General features: G+C 37.1%; 1 protein-coding gene across 4 annotated transcripts in view; it reads right to left on the minus strand.

Moving 5' to 3' along the window:
- Nucleotides 1-4,325: 4,325 nt before the first annotated feature.
- The window catches only part of COL21A1 (collagen type XXI alpha 1 chain), a 96,653-nt gene continuing 84,079 nt past the window's right edge, over nt 4,326-16,899 (minus strand). For 3 of the 4 annotated variants that reach the window (XM_048298955.1, XM_048298957.1, XM_048298958.1), the window contains 8 exons: nt 15,390-15,425; nt 14,661-14,705; nt 12,590-12,622; nt 9,657-9,803; nt 9,507-9,561; nt 9,020-9,220; nt 7,503-7,580; nt 4,326-5,777 (listed from right to left, as the gene is read on the minus strand). In XM_048298955.1, the coding sequence (XP_048154912.1) occupies nt 5,590-5,777; nt 7,503-7,580; nt 9,020-9,220; nt 9,507-9,561; nt 9,657-9,803; nt 12,590-12,622; nt 14,661-14,705; nt 15,390-15,425 (783 nt within the window). In that variant the 3' untranslated portion in view covers nt 4,326-5,589. Of the gene's footprint in view, nt 5,778-7,502; nt 7,581-9,019; nt 9,221-9,506; nt 9,562-9,656; nt 9,804-12,589; nt 12,623-14,660; nt 14,706-15,389; nt 15,426-16,899 lie in introns of those variants that run through there. The other variant, XM_048298956.1, reaches the window with a different exon arrangement.

A 16,899-nucleotide genomic window follows, 5' to 3' on the forward strand; every position in this document is an offset into this window, starting at 1 on the left:
TTGTTTATCTGAAACACAGTTTCTAGGTATTATTGGGTTTTTTGCATTATATTCAATATGTGATTTCAATGTGTCCCAGAGATACCATGAGTTTTTTTCATGTTTTAAAAAAGGAAAATTGGAAAACAACAAATTAAACACTCTTTGGAGTTACAAGCTTCCAACATGAGAAAGAAATTTTGGAAGCATTATGGATATATGATGTAACAGTCAAATGGCTAAGTCTTCTGATGAATTCTCACCTACCTTTTCCTTAATGGAAGAACACTACCTACTTTTACAAGCATAAAATTGGGAAAAAGTGTCAGAAAATCAGTACAGAGCACTTTAGTTCTTTAAGCCTATGGCAGACAACCAAGGAGCTTTAATCTGCCAATATAGGGAGAGCTAGCTGAGTGGCCAGATACAACTTCTGGAAAATCATCTAGCGCTTGCATTTTGTGCCAAGAAAGAAAACCATAACACTGACTACTACAATATACTGGAATGTCATCATAATATTTTTTGATACAAAAAAGCACTTTTATGCAAATACTGGGAGGGGAAAGATGCTCGTAAAGAAAAAATCAAGAATCATATAGTAAATATTTCCCCATTGTTAAAATGGACTTAGATTCTCCAAGATACATAGATTATGTCCTCTATGAGAAAATCCCGCTTATCAACAGAAGAAAATAACCCAGTGAATTTCTTTATATTAATTCAAGTTTTAAACATTTCAATAGCACCCCAGAAGGCAATAGCTCTTAAAAGGGTTTATGGTCTCTGTTGACTATGGATTAACAGGTATTTTCTTTGTCATCTATGTGTTTCCCCTACAGGAAAAACTTATGGTATCTTTTCACAGAGGTTTGCTTCAATCCACGTGAACTATAGTAACAGATCCTGACAGTGTTCATTGCCAGGACAGTCAGATGCGCTGAAAAGAAATTTCATTTTCATGAACCTTGAGTTTTCTGAGAAATTAGGTTCTCTAGTTCTGAAAGATGCATAGCTAGCAATTCTCAGCTCCTCCTCTGAAAGGCCAACCAGCCTTCAAATATGCTGGCTACTCCTGAAGCTGACACCTTGGCTCTGAAGCAGTAAAAGGACGGTGATAGTTCAGTTCTTACAAGATTGCATTTCCAGACTAGACTGCACAGTCTAGCAGGACAGGATACCATCCTCAGGGACATGGATAATCCCAAGAAGTGGGCCCATGGGAATCTCATGGTGTATAGTGGGACCAAGTGCAAGGTGCTGCACCTGGGTCAGGGCAACCTTCAGTATTAATCCAGGCTGGGGGATGAGCAGATCCAGTAAGGGAAAGATTTGGGGGTGCTGGTGGATGAGCTGCTGGCCTGGCAATGTCAGCCTGCAGCCCATAAAGCCAAACACGTCCTGGGCTGTACCAAAACCAGCGTGGCCTGCAGGGCAAGGGAGGGGATTCTGTCCCTGTGCTCTGCTCTGGTGAGACCCCACCTGCAGTGCTGCATCAGCTCTGGGGTTCCCAGCACAGGAAGGACATGGAGCTGTTGGAACAAGTCCAGAGGAGGGACACCAAGATGATCAGAGGGATGGAGCACCTCTCTTAGGAAGAAAGAGAATTGGGATTGTTAGGAAGAAATACTGTCAGGGTGGTGAGGCATCGGAACTGGTTGCCCAGAGAAGTTGTGGATGCCCCATCCCTGACAGTGTTCAAGGACAGTTTGGATGGTCTAGTGGAAGGAGATATCCCTGCCCATGGCAGGAGGTTGGAACTAGCTGATCTTTAAGGTCCCTTCCAACCCAAGCCATTTTATGATTTTATTATTTTATTATTTTATCCTTTTACTTTTTTATTTTTAAGACTATGATATCTTTCAATTAAACAAATGAACTGAGAATGGTACATATACACACACATATATATACACACACAGTATATACATGTATATATTCACCAAATAAATCTGCACATGTGGAAACCATCTGTGACATCTGGTCTTTTACTAAATCATATATATTTATATATAGACACATCACTCCATATGTATTTACTCCAAACTTCTCTAAGATCATGATTCTCAGAGGTGAAAATTGCTGAGCTCCATCCATACAGCACTAGGCTTTCATTAAAAAATCCAGTTCCCACAGTAATACTTTTCCATTCTGCATCTTTATGTCCAAGTACATGCCTCAGCATCTGAGAGACAACAGCAATCAATGAGCATAGTAAAGTGGTAAATATTAAATCTATTTTTTGCACACAGACATATTATGAGTTGAAGGCATACTAAAAATTTAGTGTAGTGAATCATAGTTCCTCTACTGACACCAACAGGCGCTAGACCAACCAGCAAGAGTATTTCTTAAGATTAGACAGCAAGATGCTACTAAAAAAATCCACAAATTCTTTTTGCATCTTGCCCCCTGCTTAAAAATTAGCCCAAGATCCAGTTTTAAAGACTATCATGAGGAGAGTAAGTAAGTGTCAGTAAACAGTTTCTAGTAACTATTTCCAGAGAACATCTGGTAGTTAGATGGTGCCACGTTGCAACTGTGAATTTTTTAATTCACAGCTTCCGATTGAAGATCAACATCTGCAAGAATCTCGTATCATTTGCATCAATAGTAAATAAAAGTCTCTCTCCTGTGGATCATTAATTGGATAATACTCAAGTTTATACCATTTGTTTAACCTCTTACTGCAGAATCAGATGAAGATCTGGAAATATATTCTCAGTTAAAAGATCCCATCAAGATACAAGCTGGGACACACCTACACTGCCATATAATCCCACTACATCAAATGAAGTCAGAAAATTAAATGATTGTGAAGTCTGCTAAACTCTGTCTTGATAAACTCTTTTAAGGAGCAATAATTGAAATCACAGGTTCCTAGGCTTATAACATATGCATTTCAATGGGATGCAAGACACTTCCTATCCTGCTCCTGGGTATTTAACAATGGAGAAGTACATTTTTGAAGTGTTTGTCTTCATTTATTTAAGTTACATTGTTACTACTAACTTTCTAAAAGGCACCTGCACAGACTAGATGGCTAGCATGTCCTCTGGAAAATTCCGGTTTGTCAAAACCAAATTCTTTTTGTAAAAATGTGACAGTTGCACACACTGAAATTCAGAGCACAATACCAAAGATACAGCAGCACTAAAGCTCAAAGCATCCAAGCAGCTCAGCAGTTTAGGCAATTAAATAGATTGAGCTTCAAATTTCCTCCTTTTGCAGATCAAGGGTTGGTAGTTGGTTTTACATTCAATGAAGCCTCTTAACTATTTAGTTTACTAAATCAGTCTTTCTTACCATTTTATCATACAAAATAAAATAGGTCCAACATGAGATTTTGCTTTAAAGCTGTAACTAGCTTAGACTATACTCTTTGAGCAGGACTGTACAGAAATACTCATGCTAGGCCAGACTGAGCTACTTTACATACCAGAAGGAGCAGAGGAAAAGTAACTATCTCTTTTATTTGCATGGACAAAAAAAAAAAAAAAAAAAAAAATTAAGACAAATGTTCTTTAGCTGCCTGACAAGATGACAACCAGAAGACCAACCACCTCAAGTGTATGCATATCAATGCACACAGCCTGGGGAACAAACAGGAGGAACTGGAGCACACTGAAGGTTAGTACTAGAACAAACAATTTAAATTAGAAGAGAAAATTTCAGCTCTCTCAGAGCTAAATTGGGAAGGATTTCATGGGAAGATTCCATGAGGAATAAAGGAGCTACCACCTGCCAGTGAGTTTTTCTAAAGCTCTCTTCCGGGAAGTACAAAACCAGTTCATCCCCTTTAAAGGTAGAGAAGTAGGCAGAGACCACCACCTTGGCTGAACTGTGAGCTTCCGAGTCTGCTCAAAAGAGAAGCGTACCAGAGCTGGAAAGCAGACAAACACCTGTCAAGAACTACAAGGGCACTGCTACAGTGCACAGAAATGCAGACAGAAAAGCAAAAGCTGAGCTCAAATCAAAATTGGCCAGACATATCAAAAACTACAAGAAAGGGCCAAATAATAGATGCAGACTGGAAATTACTCATAGATCCTCAGTCAATCATTCAGAAACAACTCTCAAAATATTAGTTAAATACAACTAATGGGATGACAAAACCACCACTACTTTTAAAGTTGAAGCCTGATATATGTGTTAATTTGATCAAATGAAATCATAAACAAAGCTATGAATCAGACTGGCTGAAAATCAAGACGATTCTTCTACAAGTAAGGAATTCTGGTCTTCTGTTTGTATTCACTGCAGCCAGAGGTCCTCCTGGCTTGCTCTTGTTTGGTTGGTTTTGGTTTTGCTTCCTCTCAGACTCGTAACTCACAGCACCATACATCTTACTAGAAAGTGTGTCTTTTATTTTACCTTGAATGTCAAGCATATTAACAGTCTCTGATACTAGGACAACAGAAAAACAACACACTAGAAAAAGTGATTTATGAAGTACCGGTTAACTTCAATACAGGACTCTGCCTTAATTTAAGAAATGGATTTTAAATTCTCATGGGAACTGTGCCTTTGCTCTTTATGTAAAAGCAAGCAATACACTTAATTAGCAAAGCATACAATGAAAATTACACACAGCTGGCTTAAAATGAAAAAGGAAACAGCATAACAAACACTGCAGCTGGTCAGCCACCAGTTAGACCTTTCTCCTTGTAAACCTGCTTCTTCAGTTTGGCAATGCAGTCCTTGAGGAGAAACAGCAAAGGGTATATAATTTGATACTTCATTACACAGAACTGTTACATTGGGGTTGTACAAATATTTTTAATCTTTAATTTTGTTAAATCATAGCTGAAAGTCAGCTATGCCAGTTTTTTGCTCTTTTTTATTTTTAATGCTATTATCATATGAGTTGAATCACCCACATGAAAGCTTTTGACGTTTAGTAGTTGACAGCACCATCTTCAATAAAACCTTGGCTCTTGAACCTGTAGTTCTACCCTTGCATTTCACCTCAGTTTTAAGCAGAGCTGCAGGGCAAAATAGGTGACATTTCTTCCATGATGAGTGCAAGTATTTTTCTTAATTCATAAAAATCTGGTACATGCTTTCACTCACAGAAGACCTGGAGCTATGACATATGAAATGTACACAAGGCAATGAAATTTGCACACATATGATATCAAAGCCAGCCATATTCTTTAAAAATCAAATACTGTGTATTTTGGGTGCATGTGAAAAATTTCACAGTTATTTGTACCTGACCAATGCCATTTACGACCTAATTCTGCTCCCAGTGGTATTTCCAGCAATTTTGCAAAGGACTTTCTTTGGTAAAAAGAGATAAAAGGAGAATGATAAGACCTTAAATACGAAATACCAACTATTATCGGTAATTTTATTTCTATTAAAACTGATAATCTCTTTAAAAACACTTGAGATTCAACCAGTGCAAGGTATAAAAAAAAGTGATTGGAGTTTCGGAGTTTCTTGTCTAAAGGAATGTATAACCTTTGAAATCATTATTTATAATGCTTTAATGTCAGAGGTACTTTTGTTCCTTCTTATGGGCTTATTGCTGGTCACCTTCCTGAGATTTGACAGACCATGAAAGATAAGCACCGTAACTATTCCTCTAAATTATCATATCACAAATTAATAATTTGGTCCTTTTCTAAATGGATCTCTCCCCACAATTACACTAAAACACAGTGATGGGTCACAAATTCCAGGGGGTCCAGCTGGTCCTGGCATTCCTGGAGTGCCACGATCTCCGTCTTTACCAGGGTGCCCACGCTCTCCAGGACGTCCTTCCTTACTCACCCCTGGTGGACCTTCAGGACCTTAATAACACAAATGCAATAAATACATAAATACATTACATTAAAATGAAAATGAGCAAGTATGGACTCACAATGCTCCTGCTCTTTGGTGAAGTATGCAGATAAAGAAAACTCTATTTCCTACAAAAAACATTTCTTATCACAAACTGCTTATATATTTATATAAACAACATGATATCTCATAAAGATTTTTTTTAAAGCATGTGGAAAACACTTTAAATAAAAATATCTTTTAAAGGAAAATATGAAAATTTGCTTTAGTACACTATTCTACTTTATCATATAATCTGGAACCACCATTGCAAGAATCAGTCCCCCTATTTCTGTTTGTTTCTCTGGCTTTGAATCAGGCCCTACTGTATCTTCCAAACACTCAACTTTACATTTTGTATGCATACACTGATGTTAGGAAGAATATTTTCCCTCACTCAGCACCGCTTAAAAGTCACATCATCATATCAGGGCTCAGTTTTCAGATAATGGTTGACTTCAGGGTCCATCTATCAAGAAACAGCAGATACAATCTCTACAGGACCTGTCTGTTGGGGTTTTAGTTTAGTCCTAGTTTTTTTCTGTTAAAGGAATTTTTTCCCATATGCATGTTGCTAGGGGACAAATGGCTGTATTTAAGAAAGACAAAAAGAGCTGCCATTTGGGGGTGGGGTGGGCCTGGCTACTCCTTTGTTTTCACCTGGGTGTGGGGTTAGTTGGCTCTCGGAGTTCGGAGAGAGAAGCTGCAGAGAAAGGAGCTGCTGGTTCTTTTCTTCGGCCGTTTTTTTCTTTTCTGCTGGAAACAACGCCAGGATCCCAAAGCTGTTTTTTTTTCCCTGCCCTGCTGGAGGCTGGGCTGTGGCCACCCTGCCCCGCTGCTGCTTTGAGCCTTCGCTACGCTGTAGCTGTGCTTGCCCTGCCTGCCCAACCACCGGGGGGGTTCCCCCTTTGGGTACATCTCATCTGTCCTCTGGGATCTGTGCTCGTTCCTGCCGCTTCAGCCTGCCGTTCCAGCCTGCTGTTTCCCGAGGCTCCAGCCGGACACCGGGGCCAGCCGTGTGGGGTTTGTGAAGCCTTTGTTCCATCCCTTCCCGGGATCCCAGGGCACCGGTGCCGCGTGCTCCCCGAGCTCGCTCCGGAGCGCCCCCTGCAGCCGCGGGGGAACCATCGCACCTGCCCTGCTCACCGGGAGCCGCCGGCGCCCCTGCCGGCTGCGAGCGGAACTGCACCCGAGGGGAAATAGCCTGACAGCCGAGAAGGCTGGGACTGGGTTTGTGATTGTTTGCTGTTACTGCCATAGTTGTTGTTTTGTTGGACTGGTTAGTTAGATAGATAGATAGATAGATAGATAGATAGATAGATAGATAGATAGATAGATAGATAGAGTAAAGAACTGTTATTCCTATTTCCCACACCTTTGCCTAAAGGCCCTTGATCTCAAAATTATAATAACTCGGAGGAAAAGGGGTTATATCTGCCACTTCAAGGGAGGCTTCTGCCTTCCTTAGCAGACACCTGTCTTTCAAAACCAAGACACTGTCTTATATCAAATAATGTCTTATATCGCAATTTATAAGGTATGCAAGAGACAGGCATTACCCTAAAACATATGTGGTAATTAAGATGTGTACAAACTATGTAAACTTTTCCAAATTACATCAACATTTTTTCTAAACCACAATTTAAAAAAATTATTAGCATGCACTGAATCTGCGCACCCGAACCATCCCTCACCTGGAGGTCCTGGGGGGCCTTGGATCCCAGGAACACCAACTCCTTGATTGCCTTTTGCACCATTCTTCCCTGGCAGTCCTGTGAATTAGCAAACACATGCATATCTTTACATGTCATTTTCATCCAATGAAGTCAAAAATCAGCATTTGATAATATTTATTGACTTAAATATGTAATAGTTCAGAAGCAAATAATGGGATTTAAAACAAGCCTTTTCTTGTAACCTGCACAGTGTGACAGGGTTCTGAATTATCCTAATTTCTACTGAATTTAGACCTGATGTAGCAACAGTTAAGCAGACAGCCACTATCAGCTGAGGGAATAGATGTAGGTAATTAAGAGATTTGCTGTCATTACCTTCCTATCAACAAAGTTTTTAGTAAGTTGTATGAAGGAGGTTTAAGTTTTTCATCATAATCCCTGTGGAATACAGAATATATAGAAAATGTCCCACAACACACAGAGCAGAATTAAATCTCCACTAGAGAAATACTGTGAGGGTCAAAATACGAGCTCTCTTACACTAGTACAACCCAGTAAATTCAGTTTCTTCATAAAAACATATAACTATTTTTCCAACTCTTATGGAATAGCCAGAACTGCTGGTGTCAGCTCCAGAGGAAAACGGCATATTCTCCTACTGGAGATTAAATTATAAAAACAGTACAAGCAAATCATCATTACATCCAAAATGAATTTGGTGTGCTAGATCACAGTTAATAAGTCACATAGGAAGTAAATAATTACCAACCATTTGTCTGCTTACCACTGGCACATTACTAGCTAGCTGTATTTCATACAGTTTTCCTGATTATTTTGATGCTACCAGTTACCAAATTATGGACTCCACCCAGTTTCTTGCTCTAGTTCAAGAGTACATACATATACTTAATATAAAGTCTGCAAATACATCACAGAAATCAGCTGGAATGCTAGGACAGCTGAGTTACCCAATAGCATAAACCTTAGCCTGCCTAAGAAGAATCCAGAATGTTTAAGAAAATCATAACAAAAGGAGCAAAAATCCTTTTGAGATGAAAAGAACAAAAGGACAAAAAGTGGGGAAATCAAAAGGAGTATAAAAGTTGCTGGATGTCAAGATAGTAAGTAGCCAGTGAATAAATATTGTTCCCTAAAATAGAAGAAACAAACAAGTTTGGAAGAAACCAGAAAACATGGAAATACTATGAAATCTATGTCTAGGCATATTTGATCTAAAAAAATAATCTAAATGCAGACAGAAACATTTACATGAGACTAAGAACTCTCTAAAAAGATCAAAACAGAGTTTGACGATAGTAGAACTGAACAGTAACTATCTGGCTGCGTTCTTGTATTCTTTCTTCTCTCACACATTCCCCGAAAGCAGTGAAACATCCACACTGCTCCATGTTCACAATTTCACCCATACAAGCCCAGCTATTCTCTTATTCCACCTTGCACTAATCCCATTCAAAACTAGAAGCAGAAAACCAAGGCATGAAGGCCTTTAGCACCGTGACACATGCACACTCTACCTCTTGTCCCACGAGCCCCAGGGCGACCTGGAATGCCCATCAGCCCTGGAATGCCATCATTCCCTGGTAAACCAGGAAATCCTCTTGGGCCTTCAGGGCCTCTTGGACCTGGTGGTCCTGGAAGTCCTGGGGGAGCACTTTGGGACTGACAATGGTTACAGTTTTGTAGTCTTCCACTCTGGAGAATGGCGGGCAACTGGGCTGGGAGAATTCAAAGAAAAAGTTGCTTAAAGTGTTGTAACAGTAGAAGCATTGCCCCCAACCACTAATACAAAATCAGTTCCCTCTCTTAAGAGAATATAATACCTTTAGAAATCAAGATGGTAAAGTATGGAACCTGTGATGTGGAAATATAGTTCAACATGTATAGGAAAACAAGGGATAAATCGGCAATACGGAAGTTGCTTTCAAGAAGTTCTGTAATTATCAGGAAACTTCTTTAGCACTTCAAACAAGGAAACAACAGTAAAGAAGCTTTCAAACTTACTTCTCAGTACATCTGAACACACCTGTCGAATAAATTCTTCTGAAAATTCTCGTGCCTAAAAGGAACAGAGAACAGTTGAAATAACAGAGCACACATTTCTTTGCGGTTTTTAAGGTACCCAAAATTGAAAGTTTGAAGTCCTATACATACAGGTTTTCCATCTGATCCAGGTGGTCCTGGGGGTCCTCTATCTCCTGGCTGACCTCTGAGACCAGGAGGTCCAATCAAACCCTGGACACCAGATTCTCCTTTTTGTCCACTGATGCCTTGAATGCCTGGATCTCCTTTCTCACCTTTCTGGAATGAAAAATCAATGAAAAGCCAATTATATGTTCACAGATCATTTGGAAGCTAGGTAGCACCAAACAAACATATTTTGAGAAATCTTTATTGAAGATCTTCATAAAATTAATGTGATGTCAGTGAAAATTAACTTGATATTGATTACTACAATGTATTCAAGTTTTCAGATTCCTTAGTAGATGTTTCAGATAAAATTACCGAAGAGAACTAGAAATAAATTACCTTTTCTTAACTTTAAAGACCCATTTAACTTACAAATTAAAAAATAGTATTCATTATAAACACATGGAAGGAAAGGTTTTAATAACTTTTTTCTGAGAATTAGAAAAATTTTTATAGTATGTTAAAATCCTTAGAAGGCCAGAAAAATTGAATGTGGAATTCTGGCACCACTGAAGTTCCTGAGAACTTACTATAATAATCAAGCTTTTTACATTATATCTGCAGTGTATAAGACAAAAAAACCCCATATATTTCAGTTAGGGATTTTTTTGTTTCTTTTTTTTCCCATCTGATTGATGGTAACTGTAGTCTATTTGCTTCAGTGGAAAAGGTGAAAAAAAATGCTGGAAAGTATTTTGATACATCTTCACCAAAGCAATGGTTCTGTGTACGGAATTACCTACTGCAATAGTTCATGTGGAACTCTTTCCCTGCTCTGGAGCCAACAGAACATCAGTATGTGCCCAAGATTAAAGTCATGTTTGCTCCCTTATGAGATTTTTCCTCCCATTTTTTTACAGCTTCTGCATAATGTTATCAGTTTCTGCAAAAATTTCTTTTCCATTTCCAACTACTTTAGATGGAATTGTGTAAACAGAACAGGACTATTATATATGACAAACTTATTGCAGCAAATAATAGAAGTTTAAGAAATACTCATGCATACAGTCTCCATAGACTTACACTGAATTTTAAATTATGGTATTTATATTACTTTGTAACATTTCCTATATTACTTATCAAAATTCTTGACATTAGAAAAATTCAAAGCTTCCTGGCTTGGTCTATATTAGTAACAATGCCCAGAGTTCTCTACAGGAATTACTACAGGGTAGCAAGCTTTAAATTCAGCGTCAGATTAATCAGTTTTATGAGCTAGCCTGTAAAATCAGACAGGTAGTACCTGCTCTTAAAGAAACAGAGAAATAAGACAAAATGTGACATGTGTCATTCAAGTGCCTAAGAGTACTGCTGGAAAGATGGCCAGTTCAGGTGATGACCTGAAAAGCAGACCATACCTTCAAAAGCCATATGTAATTCAGATACAACTTCTTCCAAAGTTGTAGTTGTAATTTATTTTCTTGATGTTGTTATCTTGAATATTGTAGTCACAGAGAAGTGATCCTCTTAGTTACTGCATGTAGATTTGTATTTGCTCATTTCTACTACATAATTGCAAAGGTATTTTTTTCATTTAAACAGTCAGCAAAGCTCAGAGATAAACACATATTGCTTATGTAGCTACACTAGAAACTATACGTGCTGAGATCTGAAATCACAATGGTTTTATAGCTAGGAGGTGTTTTGTTTTGTTTTAATTTTAATTCCTTTTACCACTATGGACTATATTTACATAAAAGACTTGGAAGTTGATCTATCTGAACTAAATGTTAAAGGGGCTAGAAAGCATTAAGAACCAGAGGATACTGGGGAAATCACATCAACTGTAGAGAAACATTAGAGGCAAGAAGCCAGTATAAAAACACCAGGAGAAAATGTTGGAAGCATCAGCAGAACTGCCTGAAGAACTTGCCAAGAAGCAAATGAAACTGTAGGGGGAAAATTTTCTGCAGTGTATCTTGGTCTTTTAATGCTCAACCACATCCCATGTGTGGCCTTGTTTGCTGACCCTTGCTATTGGCAAAGAAAAGTAAAGAAAGGAAAAGAGCTCAGTAAGTGCTGAGACTTACAGGCTGAAGAAACTTATTAAGAAATCAGAGTCTAACAAAAAACATATTTTATAGAAATAGAAAATAAAATAATTTTATAGGTTTGATAGGTAAACACAATGACATCATTACAGTTTAATACATAGTAAGAAATCATTTAAATTAATTTCCAGTAAAAATATATGATTGCCATGATTTACAATATTTAAGGAGACTAATTCAATAGCATACAAAGAATCTTTTACCAGTTTTGGCAATAATGTAGCAAAACACCTGTAAGCTAAACTGCAAATGAAGTATTTCATAGAATCACAGAAGCATATGAAACAATTTATATGTTAAAATGCATAAAATAATTTAATTATCAGAATGGAACTTCCAATTAATGCATCCGCTATTGATATGCAAAAACACTTTAATGAAAAAGGTTGAACAAAAAATATCTAAGAAATTTTGAAGGAGAATTAGATTAATGGGACAATGATTTTACAAAATGATTTTACAAAATATTGAAATAAATAATAACCAACAAAATTAATGTTTTAAATACCAATTTTTCAACACCATGCAACACAAATATTCTTTTTTCTTTAGCTATGTTCTCTGTTCAACCAGTCCTTTCTCTCTTTTATTGGTTGGTTTCTTGGCTTTTTAATTCTCTTAAAGTATATGCTTGGCTTTAATAATTTTTAATGAAATGTATATTTCATTCTGTCTCTTTTTAACTAATACGTCTTTCTCTTCTCTGGTATTTTTCAATTTCTCTTCTGTTGCTTATAGACATGAGTACAGAAGTAAGACTAAACACACATTTTACAGATCACATAATTTGCAGAAACAAATGGAATAATTTTGTAATACTATATTTATCATTGCAAAAATACTTACCTCTCCTCGTTCTCCACTCAATCCTTCTAGTCCCTTTAAAAAATAATATGAAAAAGAAATTTAAAAAGCAGGCTGAGCCAAATTACTTGGAATCAAAAATTAATATTTTTGTCCTTTGTTTTCAGTAATCAATCACAAATGTTAATTTTTAAAGATTTTCTGATTGCGATAGTAAAAAAATAAAACTGCATATAATGATGAAAAATTTATATCAGGGTGAATGAACACTTCAGTATTACCTTTAATATCATGTACCAAGAGGATAGGTTGGGAATATATCATACATATTATAAACATATAAACACAATATAGATTTAAGAGACAAAACCTTATTCACTTTACAAAGAAATAACATGTTGTGTCCTAGCAAAAGTAAACTCCTGATTCAAACTGCTTAATACTGTCTTACTAGGCAGAAATTAATTTCAGACCCTTGAAATACAGACTGAGTAGTAAGGCAGATTTTGCATGCTGGCAAATGATTTCGGTGTCATTTCTGCCCAGTGGTTCAATGGTGTTACTGACTATTACATCCCATAGCAAGATGGCAGTTCACTTTTCTGAATCACTCTTATGGAGAAGGAAACCTGTATTGTGTCTTGGAGTCTTGAGAAACCTTGGAAAGACCTTGTGTTGTCTGCTAAACAACTGATTTCTTTGGTTGCTGACCAAACCAGATAGGCATGGGAGATAATTTTAGACTCTGTCTGTATTATTTTTTCAGCTTTCTCCAAAGAAAAGAAAGCAAGCAACAGCAATTCAGTTGCATCATTCTGTCTGAAAAAAAAAATGTTTTCTTTCACTATCACTTTGTTTTCCCTTATGATTAAAAAAATAAAGAGATGAAAAAAATGTCCATTATTTACGAAAAGAAAAACCAGGAAGTTTAAATTGTAAAATGTTAGTCTAGGACATTACATTTGGTTAAGTCAATAACCTGTCTTTTAGTTTAAACTATTTTTTTTTTTAAAAATCTGCTCAGGTTTAATAATGAACTATTTTCAACCTACATATCTCTGAGAGTATTAACTAATACACAGTCTAGATCTCCTGCCCAGAATCCCCAGGAATCAGGTCCTTCTGGCTAGACAGGCAGCTGTAGCAATGTCGCAATTCTGAAAAAAGCAACTGTGGCTTCATTCCAAGTCTTGTTTTAGATATGTACCTCTAAAAAATACTTCTCTGTTTAGACACAACATAGATTATGCAGTTAACAAGTATTTATAAATACTAACAGCTATTTTCTGCGGAATAACAAGACAGCCAACTATGATACAATCTGAATACACTGGCCTAGAGTTAAAGAGAAACAACTGGATCTCATTGATTTACAGCTGGAACAGGAAACATCTGTAATTTTTGAGCACAGAAGATGTCAATAATGACTCCCAGTACAGTCTAGGAGGTAATGAACTGCATAGCATGGTACATGCAAAATCTTAACATCTCAAGTATCACTCTCATAACCTTTACACGAAAGCCACTTTGTGCTGTTATCTGCATTTTGTATTACTTCTAAGTGTTTTATAAAAATATTCTATAATTACGGATTTACTACAATAATAAAAGAAATGCACTTACAGTCTGTTTCTCAAGACATAATATCCCAGAACACAGAAACATGTAGGTTGGAAGTGATCTCCTTGGATTCAACTTCCTTTGCAGAACAGATGCAGCTTGATCAATTCAACATGCTGCCCAGACAGGTTTTGCCACAATATCTATGAGCGGCCTGTTCCAGTGTTTGACCACCCACAAAGCAAAATGTTTTCCCTGTGTATCAAGTTCCTGTGTTCCAACTCGTGCATTTCCTCTCAGCCTTCAACTGTGCACAGCTGAGAGAAGTGTTACTCCATCTTCTCTGTATGTGTTATATTTGTTATTTTAAAAATACTAAGAATGTTTAAGAGGGAATTTATATATGTTACCATGTTGTACATAAATGTATTTCACCTGATGCAAAGACCAATACATGTTGATGGAAGAACTGTTAAAAAAAAAAAAAAGAATCATGGCCTCAAACTAGGATCACTACAGCTCTTTTGAACTACGATCACTATTTTAACAGTACCTGTAAGCCTGGATTTCCTTGTCTTCCTTTTTCTCCTTTCAGTCCCTTCAGAAAAGAAGCACATTTTATAAAACACACATTTATCTAGGACATGTAATTAAACTAGCAAAATACACAAGGAGCTAACTACTAAAACCTCATTCTAAACCAGGACAAATCAATCTGAAAATACTCTTCAAAGAGATCAGAGCAGAAACTATGCAGAAGAATGAAATTTCTACACTGAACACAGAGGAACCAATTCAGGATCTGAGTAGTGACAGGATACTCTTCTTTTTCTTTTAGGTATTTCCATGATTTTAGATAACAAGGAGGACAATCCCACATGTTAATAGTAAAGTAGGTAGGCAGAGGCCAGGTGGAGTTACTTTAACTATGTTTCTGTAATCCTGGAGCGCCCTGCAGGCAGGGAAAGAGAGCACCCTGGGACAGTCCTGGGTGATGTCCCACGCCTCTGGGGCAGCAGCACAACCTGCAGCCCTGCGCCTACACCATTGCTAGGACCGCACAGCTCTGCACCAAATGCCAATACCCTGCTCAGGCCCCCAGAAATGCAGCTGAAAACTCATGCTGGCCATACTGGGCAGATTTCCTTGAAGGAGAGTTACTGCTGCTATTCAAGTTAACCTTCTGTGGAGCTTAATCTTAAAAAAAACTGTCTGAATTAATACCTAAGACTTGTATAAATAGCAATGCCAGATGATTCCATTAGAAACAAAGTTGATATACCTGGATGCCAGTGTCACCTTGGTTTCCTTTGTCTCCCTGTAAAATATTAGAAGAAAAGTCTCCATTTTAACATGGGTCACCTCTAAGACATGTAGTCTGCACTTTAATTTAACACAGTAATTACAAGAGAAACATCTAGCTTCTTCTTGAAGAAAAACTGAAAGAAATACTGAAAGAAAACAAATCACTTTATCCTCATGTCAAAACACTGAAGTCCAGAAAGCGATACTAAGAAAGGAATTTGTCATCAAAAGAAAACTGAAAGTGGATCAAAACTGAATCAAAATCATCAAAACTGAAAGTGGATACTCACATACCAAGTAAAAAATTTAAAAATACAATATAATGAGGTGGCAAATCCAGCAGGAAGCAGGATTTTATCTACTCAGTGCATGGGAGAGGAGAAGATGTGGGCAGGAAGGGAGGCAATGTTTCTCATGGGTTAAATTTCAGCTGAATGCACTACCACATGCAGAAGTTATACAAAACAAACTAAAGAAAAAGCATTTTTTTTCATCACAAACCCGTCTATATTTAAATTAAATCAAAATATTTAAGGACTAAGCTCCATTTCCACCCACTTGTTTTGACTTGAAATGTTTGAAGTAAATAATAGTGGGGGGGTTGGCAATCAGATGGTGTAAACAGTGCTTGAAAGTCAGGTATGTAGTTTTATTAACTTGTCTGAACATCGTCTCTTCATTGACACTGGAGAGAAACAGGCAGTGCATGAAAAATGTTCATTCCACTTAACAACAAAGATATGAAATATGTACTCTGAAAAGTGCCTATCTCTCTTCATTAATTGAAAAGGAAACTTAAAGTTATGGGAGATGGCTCTTACTCTAACTCTGACATCTTACATTTAAACACACATAAATCAAAACGCTGCGCCATGAATATAGCAGCTCATGAAACAAAAGACATCTCTAGAGGGTGTGCAAAACTGCATTTAATAAAGAAAATAATTAGAATGGAGATTTTTGGGTCTGTTTTGTCAGCTTTCTTCTAAGAGCCAAAACTTTGTGTGTTTGGTTGGGGTTTTTGGGAAGGAAAAAATAAATGAATGTTTAGTTAAATGCTAAACAGTAGTGAAGAGGAGATTTTTGACATAGCAAATATTTTCCTGATTGAAAATCCCAGAACATAAGAAGACATTTATGCCAGCTGTATTTGGTTTTATTGCACTTGAATGGTTTCAAGTTTTAAAATCATCTATAGCTGAAAGGCTTCACTTTTACTGTCAGATGCCCAAACTGCACTTTTCTTCCTGAATAATTCAAGTTTGTCATACTTACGACTTTTAACTCCAGCTAACTTGCATCTTCATATAAAATGAATGACCTTTTCAAAGGCTTCTTCAGTTTAAAATTTAGAGAAGTTTCATATATTTAACAAAATCATTTTTCATAAAAGAATATTGTCTATTGCAAAGTATTTAAACCGTGATAGTGTGCCCCAGCCAAACAATTTTTAGCTATTTTTACCAGAGCCCTCAGAGTAGGACCAG

This window comes from Corvus hawaiiensis, chromosome 3 (genome assembly GCF_020740725.1).
Source record: "Corvus hawaiiensis isolate bCorHaw1 chromosome 3, bCorHaw1.pri.cur, whole genome shotgun sequence".
In the NCBI taxonomy this organism is placed as follows: domain Eukaryota; kingdom Metazoa; phylum Chordata; class Aves; order Passeriformes; family Corvidae; genus Corvus; species Corvus hawaiiensis.